The sequence below is a fragment of the Triturus cristatus genome, chromosome 2_1 (genome assembly GCF_964204655.1).
Source record: "Triturus cristatus chromosome 2_1, aTriCri1.1, whole genome shotgun sequence".
In the NCBI taxonomy this organism is placed as follows: Eukaryota; Metazoa; Chordata; class Amphibia; order Caudata; family Salamandridae; genus Triturus; species Triturus cristatus.
Genome location: NC_140581.1, coordinates 849,637,878 through 849,657,451, shown reverse-complemented (window position 1 = coordinate 849,657,451; position 19,574 = coordinate 849,637,878). Strand labels below are relative to the sequence as shown.

The 19,574-nt window shown below is 41.3% G+C and overlaps 1 protein-coding gene across 2 annotated transcripts in view; it reads left to right on the top strand.

The window, feature by feature from the left end:
• Positions 1-19,574, top strand: part of VLDLR (very low density lipoprotein receptor) — a 167,544-nt gene that overhangs the window by 54,244 nt on the left and 93,726 nt on the right. For both annotated transcript variants that reach the window (XM_085632954.1, XM_085632955.1), the window contains exon 2: positions 10,347-10,466. In XM_085632954.1, the coding sequence (XP_085489080.1) occupies positions 10,347-10,466 (120 nt within the window). The remainder of the gene's footprint in view (positions 1-10,346; positions 10,467-19,574) is intronic.

Below are 19,574 nucleotides of genomic sequence, written 5' to 3'. Positions count from 1 at the left end.
AGTACTCCTAACAGCAAGGGTTACACCCACATTTACTTTCACCGAACAGGTTTCCCTGCAATGCTGCTAATCCCTTCTTGTAGCTTTCCAGTTACTACAAGGTATGATCCAACCTGCTTTTCACACCTTTCCGCTTGTTGAGCAGTCCTGTACACTTTCATCTGTATTATGGTACTCTAGTATTTTCTAATTCTACTTTTGCAGTGAGAACAAGTTGCCCAAAATGTATAAACCTGTCAGGAAAAGTTATCAGTCGATTATGCCTCTACAGCTACTGTGCAGGGCCGGCTTTAGTGCTTGTGGCGCCCTGTGTGACAAGGTTTGTTGGCGCACCCCCCCCCCCGCCCCCCCAATGACTACCTCCACCACGGATTCTCACTAGCACCCTTTAACAGTGCCCAAGTCTCCATAACCACACTCTCTCAGATGCATTGAGTTAGTTATATAGTGCCACTCATACCAGTGTAGGGTGTCCGAGCACTTTGCATCACACGCACATTACAGAGACAATCCTACGTGTGTATAGGAAATGTTACATAAGCCAAAGGACTAAGTGTAGGAGTAACATGTCGTCATACTGGTAGGCAGTATAGTTTAAGAGTGCTTGGTGTGGAGAAGCACAAACTCTGAGTCGAAAAAGAAACAGCATAGTTGGGAGTTTTCTTTAAGAATCGATTTCTAGCCAAATTAACCCTTTTTGCAACATTAAATGTTCTAATGTATACTTTGCAGTGTGTATGCTGTTCTAGGATGAAAGTAATAGCTCACTATTCTATATTAGGACTTTAAGTTATAAATTGCAAGTAACCTAATCTGTTTACATCATATGCACTCAGTAATCTACATGGTCAAATCCTCCACTATACAAAATGTTGATCTCTCTCCAGGAAGATGATCAATCACACGAGTTATCATGACATTTATGTGAGGCCTGGTAATTGCAGGGGGAAAGAAACACTGCAGCAGGTGCTTCAAAAGCATAATAAACTATCAAACAGGGCGCCCCCAGGAAGTCAGCACCCGGTGCGGTGGCACCAGTCGCACTGCCCTAAAGCCTGCCCTGCTACTGTGTATGCCACCCACTTGATATGGTCTTTTGGAAAATGTGCCTTATTAATGGGAAACTTAATCTCACTGTCTTCAGTGATAATGTAGCAGTTATGTTTAAACTGAATTTGTTCCGTATGGTGCAGGTTTTTTCCCCCTCTATGTGGAGTGATCTAAAGTCAATCCTGGGACATTTAATTGAATAGTGCTTGTGTTTAAGCTTTAAAGTGTAGATTGTTGGGGTTTTGACTCTCGTAATAAGCCATCGGCTGCTTCACTTTTCAGAAGTATCCAGCGTGGTGAACGATTCAAATACTAACCGAAGTGGAAGGGGGCTCGACTAGACCCTGTGTACCCCACATTCTGGTTGAAAGCTGCAGCACAGCTAACTTTTTTAAATGTTTTTTTTTGTTGCCATTAGGGCTCTGCATTTAAACCTTAAAGTAATTCTTAGTGCATCCATTCTTCTGTTGGTCCAGGAATGTCCATACTCCTTGTAAATCAAGACCTTGCCAATTCTGCCATGAATGTCGTTATCATAGTTGTATTTGAATCCATCTCCAAGTATAACCTTGACATGTGAAGGAACTGCTGCATAGTCCATGATTGGACACATGGTTGCATGCATGTTGGCAATGGATATTGCCAGCCTGCAGAATCAGTAAAAAAAACTATAATGGACCCCTGTCTTGCTCATCTTCCCCCCCCCCCCCCCTTAAGTTACAATTTCTCCCTGTACCAAGGCACCCATTACTCTATTCAGGGTGGTTTTGGATGACCCAACAAGCTGGACCTTTTGAGATTATTCCAATTCTATCTGATCAACTGCTGAAGTGATATAGAGGATGGCTTGCAAGTTCATTTGAGATAATCTTTAACCTAGGTTGCCTATTTCTGCTTTTTTTTGTGAACTGTGTAGGGTGGTAGACCTAGGCCAATTATGTAAACCGAATTATCTTAAGTGTTTTGGGGGTGGAGGGAGATTAAAGTAACTCTTAATTTTGCTGTTTCTCCCATTCTTAATCTGTGGGGTATCCATCACCAGAGAAGTGGACTCTCAAATGTTCCTATATAAATGGGTCCTACTGGCATGCCTTCGTGAATAGACTTCTTTCACTGACATCATGCCCTTTGCAGTTCTTTTTAATGGAAGGTGGCTAAGATTTTTGCTTAAAATGTGGCGTTGTTGCGCCCCACTCCGGCCGCACAGCGTTGCTTGATGCATAATAATAATGCTACAATGAATCCACTTAGTTGAAAGTTTTATTAAAAATTTTTTTCCACAACTTCATCAGTTCATCATTGTTCATCCAGTCACATGATAGACACTTATGGTTACATACCAGTGGGTGGGCAGGGAATTTCAGTGTTAAAGTTTCTAAAATGTGAAACGATATGTTTAAAATGAACACTAACAGTGTTAGATGACACGTGTTTAGGAATGGAAGGCATACATCATAGCGAAAGTACAGGGAATGTAGTGAGTTCAGAGAATGGACTTTATTAATAGTGGTGATGAACACAAAGGAGGAATGTGGAGTGAAGCTGTCTCACTAAAAACAGCATGACCTAAAACGGGTATGGGGTAACGAACACCTTTCGGGGCGACATATGCGCCCCACCACCAGAAGATTCTGAATCCGAGCTTAGTGACTAAAGGCTATCCTGGTATTACTGGGGAGTCGTAATGTACCGGGGAAGATGGGTAGAGTGGGGCGGATGAAGTCGGGGAGAACTGAAATTTTGTGTATAAATATGTATAATCTAAGTGTGACGGAATAGCTGGCGATGGATGTTATCAAGTAATATTGGCATTACTTATGATGATGTATGGCTCTTTTTTATTTTTGGTGTTTTGTTTGCTTTTTCCGACATAATAAAAACAATGTCACAAACAGCATGACCTAAATAAAAGCCATAAATTATAACCTACCAGTTGAAGCACAGGTGGCAGAACAGGAAATAAAAGGGTTCGCTTAAATGTTTTCGTCGTGCACTTTGGGCTGTGTAGTTTTCAGCACAAGATAGTGGAAAGGAGTATGAAGGGGCGGGTCGTGACATAGGTGTGAAATAGTGAGACAGTCGGGCACTCAGAATGGTTTAGAACAGGATGTAACCAGTCAAAGTTTGTTCAAGGTAAGGGTTGACTTTAGCCGGTCTGACTAAGACATTTGGATTAACATGTGAGTAGCGGGAAGATAGAGCGGACATTTAATTTAGTGGTAAATGTGTTACATTCAGGGGGCAAAACGTTGAACGTGGCGAACTGAGTCATGCACTTTTCACATTATTCGCATTTTGAATAAATGTTGATCAGCATGAAGAATGTAAATCTAACAAGTGTTTTAAATTTGTAGATAACCCCTGACAAAAGGCCCGAAATGCATTGGGTGACAGATTATCTATGGAGTAATAGTTATGTAACATTCCATGCTTAAGATGAGGCCAGGAGGCATGTCTGCAGCATTAAGGACAATCATGTGACCTGATAGTCGAAAGTTTCACATTTTATCCATAACTAAGTGGATTAATTGTAACGATGTTATGCATCAAGCAACGCTTTGCGACTGGATTGGGGCACAACAATCCCAAATTATTTTAAATAAATTGACACAAGATCGGGCAGTTCACGATTCTGGGTTCGCACGCTTACAAACTAAAAGAATTAAGAATGAAATATGGATGAAACGGGTGTGCACTCTGCCACTTTCTTGTTGATGAAGTAAGATTTTTGCTTCTCATATCTTGACTTCACAGCACCATGGGCTTCCTGTTGCTTCAGTTGGGAATTTTTTTTTTTTGTATTTAAGTTTGGATGGACTGTGCAGCATTACTCTGTTCTAGGTGTCAACCAATTAACTGTTCCACAGGCATGTCCTCTACTGATTTGCATTAGAGGTACCTCAAAGTCTGGGGGTTCCCCGGTTTCGTTCCCAACCTTGTATACCACAGGAGACCTACCTAGATCCCTGCTGAAGCTGGCCCTCCTTTAGGCCTGGCCAACTCGCTCTTCTAATCCAGCAGTGTAAAGCTGAGCTTGGCACACCAAGACTGACCATAATTATAGGCACTAAGGAAAAAGCTACAAAGAAATTACTCTTGTTATCCCCATTATGAGCTGAATGAGAAGCTGGAAAAACTAATTCAAACTATACTGCAGCCTGGTAGTTTCCCAAGGGGAGTTGGCGCAAATGGTCTCTACCAAAGTACTCTTTCCCTTCTCGTGCCCCCTTTTTTGCCTGAACTTTAGTGTGTTTTGCTAATTGGCAAAAGTCATGGTAGTGCTTCTCCAGCTGAGGTTGCTAAAGATTACAGTAGACCATCTATTCTGACGTGTTTTGGCGTGGAAGAAGCATCTAAGGGGTGGGAATTGAAGAAAAAAACAAAAAAAAAACGCACTATAATCCCCTGCGAGTAGCTTCAGATAGGAAAGCACCCTGACCCAAGACTGAAGTATCAAGCAGCCTTTTTCAGACTCGTTTTGTATGGTATTGTGAATGGCCGCCCATCAACAGTCGAGGCTTTCAATAGCCTTCAGGTAAGTGATCGGGTTTCTTTAAAGGAAAGCCACCCATGAAAACAAATAGGACTGTTATACCTACTTTAGAGGCAGGTGCACAGTCCACTGTCCTGGTACATAGGAGCTGCCCAGGCTCAGTGCAGCTATTTGGCATGAGATGGAAGTGGAAATTAAGGCCTGACACCAGAGTATTGTGAAATAAGCTGTTTAGGAGTAAATAAAATTCTATGGGGATTTTATACCATGGCACTTTTGTGAGCTGTGGTTTGTATCTCGAAACGCCAAATGCTCCGAAAAGGGTCGGAGCCTGATTATATTGCTTGATGCTAATTTTCAGTGACCTTTAGGACAGGACTCTTTCCAAGTAACACAAATGGGGACAAAACAAGATAGTGGGTCACTATTGGTGTGGTAACTGTATGATTTGTACAAATTTCTGCCCCTTTAGGTTTAACATTTCACTGTACTTATTCACGTCCAAAGTGACCTTCACTGGCAGGCTGTTAAATTTAGGGTCAAAGCTAGCCAAGGTGGCTATTTTAAATCTACTGCTTCAACTGAATGTGGCTTTTGTTGATTTGATGGTCTTGTGAATTGTGTATGGAACAGTTGGTATTAAAAAACAATTACAAATCAAATACAGTGAAATTACAGTGTCGGTCATGCCTCTTTAAATTAACACATAAAATATTCACATTTCACTATTCTGTTGGTGTCTTGCTTACACTTTAGAATATTGGGAGAAATGATATGGTTTTCTTTCATCAATTGAACACTCCCATTTGGTGGAGGTTACATTAAGAAGGAATTATCTTTTTAGAACACTGAAAAAGCATTGAGCAGCAACTGTGGTTAACTGGCTGTGCTTGACTGGGACCTAGTCACAATTCATGCTGATCGATATGGAGCATAAGTCGAACAGAAACCCAGTTCGTCCTGCTTGGAAGTTTTGCCTACTGACATGGTCTCTGAAATGGAAGTCCAAAATCCTTAATGTGGCAAGGCAGCAGTCTGGCAGAGAAGGGCCAAATAACCTTTTCTGATTAAGCCCCAGTAAAGCTGGTTACGTTTGTTAGAAAAGATCAGTGTGAAATTCAAAATTAATTCAAGGAAGGTCCCTTGCCTTCCGGATACACTTGGCAGCTTTGCTTGGTGACTAGGTCTCCTTAGAGTTGATCCATCTGATTCTTTCAGTGAGTCCAGGCTGCAAGCTGTAGCTTAAGTGCTCCACCATCTTTCTGAATTGATTTGCTTTGGTGGGAAAGCTCCTAGTGGGAGCAACCTAAATCTTTGGCCCAGTGACAACACACCTTCGTTGGATTGCTTTGGCTGGCATTTCCCTGTCTGGTCTTAGGAGCCAAAAAGTTTAAGTCTCAGGTGTGTTCAGGATGTTAGAAGTACAGCACTCAAGATTCACTCAAGCAGAGGCCAAAAGCAAGCATTTCAGATGTCCTTACAGGTATCCGCAGCAGGTGCACTCCTAGTCTCCCCAGGTCTAGTACTCTTCTGAAGAGGGTGCACAGTGGTGCCTCATGTATGCCTTGCACTATCCTGCGGGATGGGTGGCTGACACCTAGCACCTCACTAACCATTAGGGAAAGTTGGGGATAACCCTATCCACTTTGGCTGCAGTTCCTGTGCGCCCTGGACAAACAATTAAAACATCTGCCCCCCCCCACCTCGCTACCTAAATTAAACCTGGTGGAAACTTCCGTCCCCTTTGTGCAGAGCTCCTGAGCCTATTCTAGAAGTGTCGCCAGGGAAACTAGCAATCCCTGATCTGTAGTCACTCCAGCTCCTCTCCTACTTGCTTTGGTACCTGGCTGACTTTAAGGATAAGGGGGGGGGGGGCAGGGCCAGGTGTTGGGTACATCCGCTTGTGGCAGGGTAGCTTCTTTGAAGTTATTTAAGATTCTGGTCCCTGGTCAGATGACTCTGCTGTCAGGGGAACAGAGTGCCTCCCCACAACAAGGCCTTTACCTCTGCTTCAGGAGCAAGTTTATACCTCTTCAAAGCTTGTAGATGCTTTAGGCAGCTAAAAGTGACTTTTAAAAAGTGCGTTTTGTAAAATAGTTAGTACAAATCCTAGGTTATCAATGGATTGGGCTAGTAATAAAAAAAATTTAAATCCACAAATGAACTTTTGCCTTTTCCTAAGTGATGATAAAATTAAGGTTATTCCATCTAAATGATTTCCTTTTGGAACCGCTAACTGCTAGAGTAATGGCTTTTGGAACGTTCACTATGGTTTTTTTTCTTCATTAAACGTTTGCATGTTAATCTGCAGATCTATTACATTTGTCCTGTAATTACCTTTAGTGTGCAAAAAATGACATTCACAATTTCATTTTTTTCTCACTGTTTGCCAAAGGAAAAAAACAAGGGCTTTCATTGGCACTGCTTGGCTTAAACTACAGTTTTAATGATGCTCTGACCTGCATTTCATTTTGGCTGCTGGCTCTGGTAGTAGGCATTCTGGCTGCACAACTGCAACATTTTCTTTTCCAGGTGACTAGAGACCTCACGTCCTCTTGAAGTACATGGAGACTGGTTTTATACAGGGATAGCAGGCTTCAATGTATTACATGAGGGATTAAATACCTGTTCTGTAGATTGTGGGAAGGATTGAGATTAATGTATATCTATATGGAATTCTAGTAAGGTGGAGATTGTCTACAGTTCAACCCAGGGGCGGCAATTTTAATTGATTTAAATTAAAACTTTGTAGTGCCTCCTGCAACCACTCCCCAAAAATCAATCTCCTCAAAGCATGTTCTAGTCAAAGGGGTGGTTCCCCCCCTTATATTTTAGAGACGTAAGTCTGTTCCTGTTTGTTGGTATTGCTTTTCAAGGACTGCAAGGTTACATTGAGCAGTACTTCTTAGACAACTGGCACACGTTTGTTTGTCCACAGAAGGTCTTTTAATACGAATGGAAGAATGAGGTTGTCCCTTCCTATTGAACATACATGGAAGGATAACTTTAGGCAAATGGGTACTTAATATTTTTATATTGCAGTTCAGTATGGGGTAAGTCTGCCTTGGGAATCACTAAAGGCCGATGTGCAGTATCAACATGGCCATTCAAAGGCTTTGCATCGGATTTACCTGTGCTTTAATTTTGTGAAATAAGTAAAGCCTTAAAATCAAATTGAGATCTACTAAACTGAAGTTTGTCTCCTTGGCTGTGATCCTAAATGGAATCGCAGAAAATGCAATTTAAGTGGCTGCAAGGGCATTGCTATATCGTTAAATATTCCACAGTACATTTCGTACACTTTGACATGTACTTCATAGTCAATATTGACTCACTGTTACCGTGCCTGGCCAGTTTCACTCCAGAAGCATACCAGTGCCCCACCTAGCTGAAGCTGAAAAAAGATCTAGAAAGGGATCAGAGGACCAATTACCAAGCTTATCGGAGAACTAAAATCTGCTTCCTGATCTTTCCATCTGTTAGAACAGTTAAACTTTCATCACTATGCCAATCCAGGGCAACACTTCCACTTTTAATCCCCCTCTTGCCCAGAAACTAATTATTGCGCCATAGGTTCTGATTTGCAGACTAGTCTCAAACCTTTAATTCACTGCACATTATCTTAGTGGTTACCTAGTTTTTCTGCAAATCGGGATTTTACCAAAATTTCTAGTTTGGCTACAGGCCATGTTGGGGGTATTGCATGCATATTAATGACCATCGATAAAGGCTTCTTCATTGCTAGGTTAAACTATACCTTATCCTTAAACCTGTCCATCACCTTGTATTCTGGACCACAATGTTTACTTCAGAAACTTTGTGAAGTTAAGGTGGCTGCACAGTGGTTGTTTCAGTCTTTCCTCACTAATTGCACTAAAGGTACGTTTTACAGCCAGTCATTTGCTGCTTTAAGACTAAAGTTTTGCCTGCGTTGATTTTAATTTGCCTCAACTTAAAGTAGGAAAGGCAACACTAAACCTACACACAGTAATATATTTTTGTACAAACTTCATACCCTCGCCACATGGCAAGTGCTTGAAGCAGCAGTGTGCCACCCTGTGGTGCCTTAAGAGATGCAGATAATCTACCTTCAAGGTTGTGAGCACTTCTGGGTGTCTTTTCTTTTTTTTTTTTTTTTTTTTTTTTTTTGTCAAAGGTCGTAGAAGTGCTTCAACTTTGAGCATGTTGCAATGGATAACTACAAAAAAACCAATACAAACTTATATAAACTGGATGCTAAATAGGATATTGAACATCAGAGGACTACGTGGTGGCAGAACAGAATCTGAATTGTCGGACAAATACAAATGCATTAAAAATGTTTTTAAAGTTTGATCAGAGGTTGAAGCATTTAGGGTTTATGTTGAAATGCAATTGCTAGGGTTTGAAGGCTTCTTTTGGTCCAGTATTCTGCTATAACTGAGCATATGACAATGTTCCTTTCTTCTGTCCCAATAGATTTTTGGATTCATATTTTGAAGGAGTACACATTATGCTTAGTTTTAATGACCCGTTCACTGCCTTTTAGTTTTGCTGATTTTTGTTTTACCTTTTTGACTAAAGGTAAAACTAGGTTAAATCTTTTTTTCCATGTAAAAAAGATGAGTTCCATGCATCAAAGGAGGAATGGAGCCATGGCTGAGGCATTCTGTTCTGAATTTGATGCATGGTACTATTCTGTGGTGGGGTGTGGCATAATTGGTGTACATATTCCTATTTTGTTTGCTAAATGCTATTGAACTAGAGTAACTGGTTGCACGTTGGAGTGGAAAATGAAAATGCAGTGTTCCTCTCATGTGTACCACTAAAAAAGGCTGACTTCAGAGATGCCTTGACATTTTTCAGAGTTTTCCATATACCGTTTGATCACAGTTCATGCACTATGAATGCGGTACTGACCCAGTGATGGTTTGAAGCAGTGGCTGTAAAATGTGGAACCTGTAGGGAACTAGTTAGGGCACGTGTTGCATAGATATTATGCCATGCCTGAAACAAATGTTTCCAGTAACTTATTTAGAGCAATTGTACTAGCAAGTGCCCATGCACACTTATTAACATGCTAAGGTCCTATTCTGATTTATTACCACAGTACGTCTGTCAGCGAAATGGATACGAGCAGCAGTTCACTGCCTCTTACTGTAGGTTCTAATTTGCAAAAAAACTGAGTCACAAGGCCTCTTCACTGTTTTACTTTACTTTATTGCACAAACTTAACTCTGAATCGTAGGTTTTGTTCAATTAAAAAAAAACTAGAGGACTAGGTGGTGGCTTTAAGATCAGACTTGCTTTCACGACCGTTGTAGACTTTGCACAGTAACTGTGGTTCATGTGGTTTCATCAGTTGATACAATTTATTAAAAGAATGAGTATGTTGGGATAACGTTTTGTCAACTATGTTGAGTTTTTGTTTTTGTTTTTTTTGCATTGGTATATCTTAGGGCAGACTGCATGGTCTTGCACCAGTGCTTGCCGGAATGAAGGCAGTCTGGAAATGCACACTGGCTCTAAATTGTTTATCTAGGACTGGTGCACTGCAATGTTCCTGTTACGAACAGCAATTTCATAAGCTTTGTGTACAGTATTCACTGTATGCTCACTGAAAGGCCCAGTTAACTATGACGTCGCAAATTGAGTATAGTTTAACCATAGGATTGTTTGTGGGTTTTTCTCTTTTCTTGAGTCATTTTAATACTTCATTGATAGTGCTATTTAGCTAGGATTTAGCAAGTGCAACTGGATCAGAATGCGTTAGTGTTTTTTTAAAAGTTTTTCTGTTATAAGCCTTTTAATTTGTTTTATCAAGGTTCAAGAACAAAATGTGAAGACAATCAATTCCAGTGCCGCAATGGACGCTGTATAACATCTGTCTGGCAGTGTGATGGGGATGACGATTGTTCAGATGGTACAGATGAGCTGTCCTGTGGTGAGTAACCTCTCCAGTACATCTAAAATTATTCTATTGAAGCATCTATGGAGTAGAAAATAAGGTCCTTTAAATTTTCCTCCAATATTTGTTCCCCTATACTGGCAGTGTCTTTACTCTTGGTATTTGAGCAGAAAACTGCTTGGGTATGGTTTAACTTCAATTACATTCGGGTGAGCTGGTTTCTTTGCACAGTTTGAATGATAAATTTGCAAGCTCATTCCTACTAAAGTTCTTCAAATAAAATGAATGGTCTTGAATGTACATGCTTGCTGCTAAGCACTAACACAAATAAAATCGTATTTAACTACAGTAGTAAGTTTCATGAGTTACATTTCCTGTGTATTTACCTTGTAGTGATTCAAGCCCCCATGCAACACTTATAACCGCTACGTCTTTCTCGCCAGTGTTCAGTCCCGGACCCGGTTAAACTGTTATCCAGACGTAAATGGCCACTTCCCTTGATCTTTGCTTCTGTTCTTAGATATTTGGCCTCACAGCTAACCACTGTGCTCGAGTGTGCCTGGGACTTGCCACCGCTCCTTTATTCACTGCTTAATCTGTTATGTAGGACGAGATCTGTCCTAGGTTGTGTCCTGGGTTGTGTAATGTTATGGCTCATTCCGGTCTTGTATTAAGGTTGAGCCTAATCTGAGAACTTGTAGAATGTGATTAGGTAAGAGCCTCAGGGGGATGGCGACAGTTTGACTGAGGGCGAAAAGAGGTTGGATGAGGTTTAACTTTAGAATCCAGCTTCTTGTACTATCTTCCTACTGTGTGAAGTGATTCCTTGTTGGAAGGCACCTTGTTACACTGGCGCGGAGACAGGATCCTTGGAAACCAGAAGCCACCTGAAGGGAAGCAGACCCACACTTGGGACCAAACTGCTGACCATCTCAACTCTCCTGACAGCATTGGGTCATCCCTGAAACGACCTGCCTTCAGACCAGTCTCATTTCCTGCTCGCTGGAACTAGTGAATTTGGTTCCCAGGAATGTGAGTGAACTTGTGTTTGGGGAGTAGATGCTGCCACCCTGCTGATATAATTTACTTGCTGTCTTTTCTTGGAGGGGTCAGTACAGGAAGTGTGCTATTGGCAGTTTGTGACCACTTTTTATTTTTTGAGTGGGCGACTACATTGGCTCATGGTCCTTTTTAGCTGAGCAGTTGTGCGCGTCAGGGGATTTTCACCAGCGTGTGGTGACCATTGTTGTAGCCTCATGCACTCACCTGGTCAGATGCCAGTGTGGCTCCACTCATGTGCCAGTCTGTCTGAGCAGTCTCTCATGCAGGTCTTCAGCAGCTCTATTCCCAATGCTGCACATGCAACATAAGCGCCATTTTGGTTTGGGAAGTTTCCAAAAGAGAATCTAATGGCATGTCATTGGCAATGCTTCTACCTCACTGATTTCGTAAACGAATGTCTCTTTGGTAGTGATGCACATACTAGTTTTATTTTCCAAAACTATTGCTTTCGGTTTCCTGGTATAGCTGGCCTTGACTGTTCCTGAGAATAGTTTACTCATTTCCTGCATGGATTCTGGTCAAATAGTCTAACTGGTTGAGGTTCATTTTATTGAATATTTGATAGCTGATTTCTCACATCTGCTGTATTACAGTTAAAGTATTTACTTCCTTCCTGCTTGAATTGTGAACTAGTTTATGATCTGCAAGAATATTTGAGTATTTTCTCTGGTGTTCATAGGTGGACCTACAGTGTTGACTTCCTGCTGGGTTAGTGAGTCATTTGCCTGATAATTAGAATAGTTTCACATAAAGTAATCACATTTTTCTTTGCAGGTAATTTTCAGACATGCTGTTTTAGTGTCGGCGATAATTAAATAGAACTGTGTACATTGCAACCTAAATGTAAATAGAGTACATTAAGACCGGGGAGACCATGCGGAACATCAGTGCGTCCATTTTTCTTAACGAACCCTGGAGTACTAACAATTAAATGGCTGAAAGGGAGAGGTTTTTGGAAGCTATGCGGCACTAGTCTAGGCTAACGCACTGCCCAAAGTGGTTGGACACAAAGTATATTTCAGGGCAACCACAAGCCCCGTTGTCCAGGGAAAGTCGTGTCAACCTAAACACCAGGTCTGTGCAATATAAAGAATCGCTCCCTCCCTGAGATCCTACTTCAGGGTTCAGGATAAGGAATTGGAGGATCAAAGACATTGGCGAAAACTGCAAGCAACACCACCACAAAAGCAGATCTTCAACCATCTTGTCCGCCTTGTTCTCCTTTGACAGGAGTTCTTAAATCAAAAGCCATAAGAATGGCAGAGAACTAAGGTTGGAAGCATAGAAATAGCGATGAGCAATAGATTCCAAGTTCTCGCTACACAGGAACCAGAAACTGGAGGAAAAACACTAGAAGGTGCTGAAGCTGCAAAAGGGGTTGCCGCCAAGGAGGGGGCAGGAACTAACTCCAATATCAGACAAGACCCAGTAGCCTCTGGTAATTGCCAAACAGAAAACATTCTAGAAGAAATGATGAAGGAGATGAGAGCCAACTTTGCGATCTCAGAAAAATCCAACAAAGATACAAGAAGCCTGTGAGGTACTCGACCCAAAAATAAATACGCTCATTGATAGTGACGCGGGGTGGAAGTAGAGTTACTGAGCAAGACGGAGACCAATCATGAAGAGATCTAAGTTGAAAACTAGAGAACTGGAGATCAGCAAAAGGATGGAATCCCTGGAAAACCATGCCAGGAGGAACAACCTTAAAATTCTAAATGTGCCTGAAGGTATTGAAGGGGAAGACCTAAAAGGGTTCATGATTCAGCTACTGTAGGAGAAACTCCCCTGGACTAACCTTGCAGAAGATATCCAAAGGACACATCGAGATCCTTTCAGGAAAGGGAAACCGAGGAAAAACCCCAGAAAAATTTTGATTAATTTCATGACTTATTCCCTGAAAGAGAAAATCCTGAGTGAAGGTCTTAAAGCTGGCTCGTTTCCCAAAGATGATTGGTCTTACAGAATCAGGTCAGACATATCTAGAACAACCCAAGACAGGCAGTGGGAGTTGGGCCAGCATATGCCACAATTAAGATCGCTTGGTGCTACTGTTCAAATGCGCTTCCCAGCCTCCCTGAAAATCATGTGGGGCAATAAAATGCACAACCTGAGAGACGCGAAGGAAGTTGAAGGCCTCATAGAACAAATCAAAACACAAAGTAAAGATCACTCCTAAGATAGGATATAAACGAAGTCTGATCTTTAATGGTGATAGACGGCAAATATTGGTGAACGGCAAGGAGCTCATAAAGGGCTGAAAATCTGCCCAGAAGAAAAGGGAGTCTTCTCCGGAGGGGGGGGGGGGGGGGGGCTTTGGGGGCGGGGGTTCATTGTAAAAAATGTACATCACAACTTTGAAAAAGGAAAAAATCTTTGCATGGGGTGGGGAAGCAAAATGGGGGGGGGGGGGGGAGAGGAGTCCTAAAAGGAAATTCAAGAGGGTACCCCTAAGCGAATTACAAAGGATTAAAGATGATGCTGGCCGCCGGTAATAAGGCCGAAGAAAAGAGGCTTAACATTTTCTTTGAATACAAATGGGCTAAAAATAAAAAACGGAGATTGAAGATCCTGGAATACACATAAAATAATCATACTTCAGAAAACTCCCTTATTAAAATGGGCGTTGATCTGCAAAAACCAAGATGGGTGGATCGCTGTATATGCACAAACCAAGACTAATGTTAAGGGCATAGCAATTGTATTTTAAAAATCTTTGAAAGCAATCATTGAAAAAACAAATTGATAAAGGCAGATGGGTAATTGTAAAAGCAAAAATATTCAATTTTTATACTGTAGCAGGATACTACGGCCCTAACATGGATGATTCAGAGCCCCTGCAAAAAATATATTCTCATCTAATGACAGCACAAGCCCCGATTAATAATGGGTGGGGATTTTAACATAATACTAAACCCCAAGGAAGATCGATATCCAGCAAAACATCTTCCTAATCTACCAAAAATGAGAATGGGTCGGGATGTGCATTAAGGACTTGGGGCTTGTAGATGTTTGGCAAGTAAAGGGAAATAATCAGATTGACCCTTCAGAATAAAAGGCTAGGGCATGCCTCTAGAATCTATTTATTTTTGATTGACAGAAGCCTAGTTGACTGCACAAATAAGGTTGAACATATCCCAGTTACAACTCGGGGCCACCATCTCCCCCAGCCAAACGCACAGCCAAAATCTCCTGTTAAGTAATCTGGTCATTCAAACTTTTCCATGTAATCCATAGTAATCCAAATCAACTTTTTTAATTCATCTTGATTTCAATCTTGTTCATCCACACGCGGAATGATTTTGCCAATGTTCAAAGTTTCTAATGTTTAAGCTGGGCCATCCAAACCTCTTGCAAAAAACACGAAAAATGCAAGTTCATCTTGGGCAGTGCTGTTTTATTTTGAAACCCAATGCATTTCGGGCCGCTGGTGCCCTTCGTCAGGGGTCACTACAATGACAAGTGAAGTGGAACTACTATTAGTATTTGAACAAATGTCATAATCACTTTTTCTTAAATGGTAATGCATTTAACAAAATTGCACACAACGTGGCATATTTACTCATGGGACTCTTTTACAAAATATAGCTACCAGAATTCTCAACCATTACGCAAATATATTCTGTTATCCTCCCACGTGCTACCCCAAAAAACCATTGTTTGTCACTCTCCTTTCTCAATATAACCGTATTCTCGGTGTGGCTTGTTTTGATGTTTAGTCAACCTGTCATGCAACTCTCTCACTTTCTCTCCCCTCTGCCCTAACACAAACCAAATCCCTTTTTAACCCCCAAAAAACCCTATCACATCTCCCTGTATCTATCGCATGCAATCTCCCACAATCACCTCACCTTTTAACCCTTTTAACTTTTTAACCCTCACTCCGTGCTCGCCTACCCATAATCTCCTGTTGTACCATTCATCCTCTATCACGCTCTATGTTAAAACATCCACCATTCCTCTAGTTTCACTCATGCATGCCCCCACGCTTTCATATATTCCCCCGTGAATCTAAACTAAATGTAAACTTCCCTCTCATACACCAACAATCAACTTGTACACTCGCCACACCTCGTAAAACACTGCTAGCATCCTCTCGTACCAACGCGTTATTAGCATATCTCCCCATACATACATTCACTTGCACGTAAGTCATAATTCGACAATGTTATTACTTTTGCACTGCATTAACAGTCCATACCTGCCACAGCCGTTGCAGAACAACCGGCTTCGTATCCTCAAACATGTAACCCCTCTCTGCTTCCACCTCTTATTTAAATATAACATCCATTCCCTATTGGTTGAAAATGCTTAGCTTATCCCGTCAGCGGTGTTACATCACATGATGCTTTTCCATTTCATGGACTATCACCCACAACCCATTGCCGTTATGAAAAATTTCATTCGAGTTTCGTAATCACATAATTTAAAAAAAACCTACAAGTGATTGTTCATCAAGTCCACAAATAACGATATCATTCAGTGCTCATATTAGTTCACCAGTTCGTATCTTGACAACACAGTCTCTTTAGATAAACATATCCCAGAACATATTTCTGACCACTCAGCTGTGCAACTCGCCCGCGACCTAAAAACCTCCCCTTGGAATCAGATGGACAGGGAACAGATTTCTTTGTGGATACATCTTGCACCGATAAGCTGGCTGAAGAGACAGATTTCTTCTTTCAACTAAATAAAGAAGGTACAACAAAACAGCCTGGGGTGCCTATAAAGCCTTTATTAGGGGGAGAATCATAAGCATCACAGGGCATAGAAACAAGGAGAATAAGTCCTTTATTAAACAAATTGAAACATCTTGTAACATTGGATGTAGAGCACACTAAAGCAAAAACTGCACAAGAAAGGGTGGTAATAGAGTAAAAGAGGGTAGAACTAGCAGATTTCCTTGATATAAAGGTTAGAGACCGATGGGAGGCCAGTAAATTATCACAATACGAGCATGGCGAAGGCTGTGGGAGAATTCTGGCATGGAAAACAAACCGAATAAACATGAAATAGGGCTACGAGGATTCATAAGGAAGTCCAACCTGGCTGTTACTCGAAGATATGGAAATTAGATGAGAATTTAAAGATTTCTTTGATAAACTATATGGAAGAAACAATTAGACCTAAAGAGCAAATACAAAGTTTTTTACATAGGATAACAACCCCCGAGCAGAGAATAGCCCTGAACCATGAGATTTCCAGAGAAGTCTCGGACGCAATAAAAGGCCTAAAGAAAGGCCCAGATGCGTTACCAAATGAATTTATACTCCATCTTAAAGGAAGTTTTAATAGCTCCCCTAACAGACCTGTTAAACAATGTAGTTTTAGGGAAAAATGACTTTCCAGATTCATGGAATGACGCAATAGTAAGCATTTTACTAAAACCAGGAAAGGACCCAGCCAAATGTTGTTCTTACCGACCCATCTCACTTTTAAACTCCGACTACAAGATCTACACACAGATACTGGCCAAGAGACTAAGGGAAGTGGCAGGGTCTCTGATCCATCCAAATCAAAAAGAGTTCATCAAAGGCAGACAAATGTATGAATTATCACATGAGCTCGTTAGTGCACTTGACATTGCAAACCATAACTCCATACCGTTGGCAGTGATTACTTTCGACGCTGCAAAAGCGTTCGATAGGGTTAGCTGGCCTTTTTTGAACGCCACCCTAGCCAAATTTAATCTTGGGGGACAACTTTGAGAGTGCAATTGCAAATATATAAAAATCCAGCAGCCAAAGTGCTGGTTATTGACTCTCTCACAGATAATATAAAGATTAAAAAAAGGCACGAGACAAGGGTGCCCCCTCTCCCCGCTACTTTTTAATCTTTATATAGTCTTTAGCCTGCCTTTTGAGAAGGGAAGAGGGATAGTATATTTCAAACATCAAGTCTGGAAAAAGAGTTGCATTAAATGCAGACTACTTAATGATATTTACCAGCGATCTAAATATCTCACTCCCAAAGATGGTAAAGGTTATAGATCAGTTTGGGGCAGTTTCAGGATACCTTGTGAATCAATCAAAAACGGAAATCTTAGAGTGGAATACAAACTCTGGAAACCCATTAGTAAAGGAAAATAAAATATTTAGGGATAGAATACATAAAAGACTTTGACAGGATAGCCAGCATGAATTTTTCTAGAATTCATAAAGATATAAGGAAACTCCTTAAGGCCTGGTCATGTTTACAATTGTCCTTTTTGGGTAAATCTAACCTGATCAAAATGAGTATATCTAAATTCACATACTTATTTAGTTCTATCCCGTTGGACTTCAAGACGGAACAGATTAAAAAAAAAATGGCATAGGGAGATCTAGTTTTATTCGGGCGGCAAGCTGGTAAGGATTGGATGGAAAAAACTGAGAAATAAGGTGCATGGAGGAATCTAGAGTCCAGATATACTCTAGTACTGCAGAGCGTTCCAATTTAAGAACATAAGGAGACTTCTGGGTAATCTGGAAACATGGCCTACATATATGGAAGCCTTGGTCGACTCTGGAGACCATTGTCTTTATAATTTTGGACACCCCAAATTCTTCAAAAAGATTAAAGACCTTGAAATCAGCCGCAAAAACTTCTTATAGAATAAGAATGATCTTAAATTCCCTACTGCAGCAAATATGCACCAATCTGGGACTCGCCAGGTACCCCCGAGTGTCTAAAAGACAGACTAGTGACTCCCATGAGAAAAGGAAACAAATTACTGGGGACAGTTAATATAAAACAACAAAAGCCTAGAATGGGAGACCCTGAATGAGAAGACTATGGGATCACTAGCAAGATTTAAATACTACCAACTCAGCAGTTGGATAATAGACATAAAGGAAAATCTACAAGGGGATAACTACATTGAACAAAAGTTGTTGAATGCAAAGCCCTTCAAAAAGGAAATCCTTTTGGTATTGGGCCCTATTAAGAGCTGGCAAAATAGAATATAAAGTTCCAAGTGAAATCTGGGGAAAAGCCTTGTTAAGGTTGGACATTTCTCACTACTGGCAAACCTCAATGGCAATCCTTGGGCGCATGGTAAAATCAGCCCCACTGAAGAAAAATCACCTGTTCATGTTGCACAGTTCATACTGGACACCCAAAAAACTGACTAAAATCAACAGTAATATGGTGAAGTGCCCCAAATGTGGGGAGGAAAGAGTAGATGACCTGCACATGTTCCGGTACTGCATTCAGCTGGAAGAATTCTGGAAACAAATTGGTAAGACACTTTCCGAGGTGCTGTAACAGCCCATAGAGGTAAGCATGGAGATAGTTATTTTTGGGATTAATCAACAAAATATAAATTACCCCTTACTGAATAAGCATCAGGAAAATGGTCTTCCTATTCATACTGCTTGCCAGAAAGGAGATGTGTATTAACTGGGTAAAAACTACACCACCAACACACAAAGAATGGCAGGCTTCTATATTAAGGGTGTACAAATTGGATAAACAAGGGGGAAAAAAGTAAGAAGTTTGAAATATTTGGTTACATTACAACCAAGTAAACTGGGTGTCTAATGATTAAGGCAGTGGCACCAAAGATTTCAAGCTGGGTGCTTCTGCAGTATGAGGGAAGTTTCAATGCAAATTCTTACTTCAAGCCAAAGCTTGTTGCCAACCCCCTTCCGAGTAAAGCTGAACGTTGTGCACCAGAAGTTACTTGCCTGGGGAGAGCTGGGTACATAGCTTTGTTAGTCAAATAAGTGACACGGACAAAGGTGGAGTAAAGGGTTTTGTAAGCTGTGGTGCAGGACTTTGCTGAAGGTTATATTTCAGTAAGCTCAAGGATGTACACTGTTGGGGGGGGTGGGGCAACTCAGATGGATTATCAGCGGCTGCAAATGTAGCTATGACCCTGAAGCTAAACTCTGGCCACAACTGAGGACCGCAGTTTAACCAACTGCGGAATATGCCCCAAGGGCAGATAGAGCTTCCTTAACCCCTTGTGTGCCACGCCCTTTCCCCGCCCTGTGCCGGCCGTTGCATTAGCGGGCAGGGTTCATGACGAGCTGGACTCGTCATGGGCACGGCGCAACCGCGGCCCATGACGAGTCCAGCTAGTCATGGGCACACAAG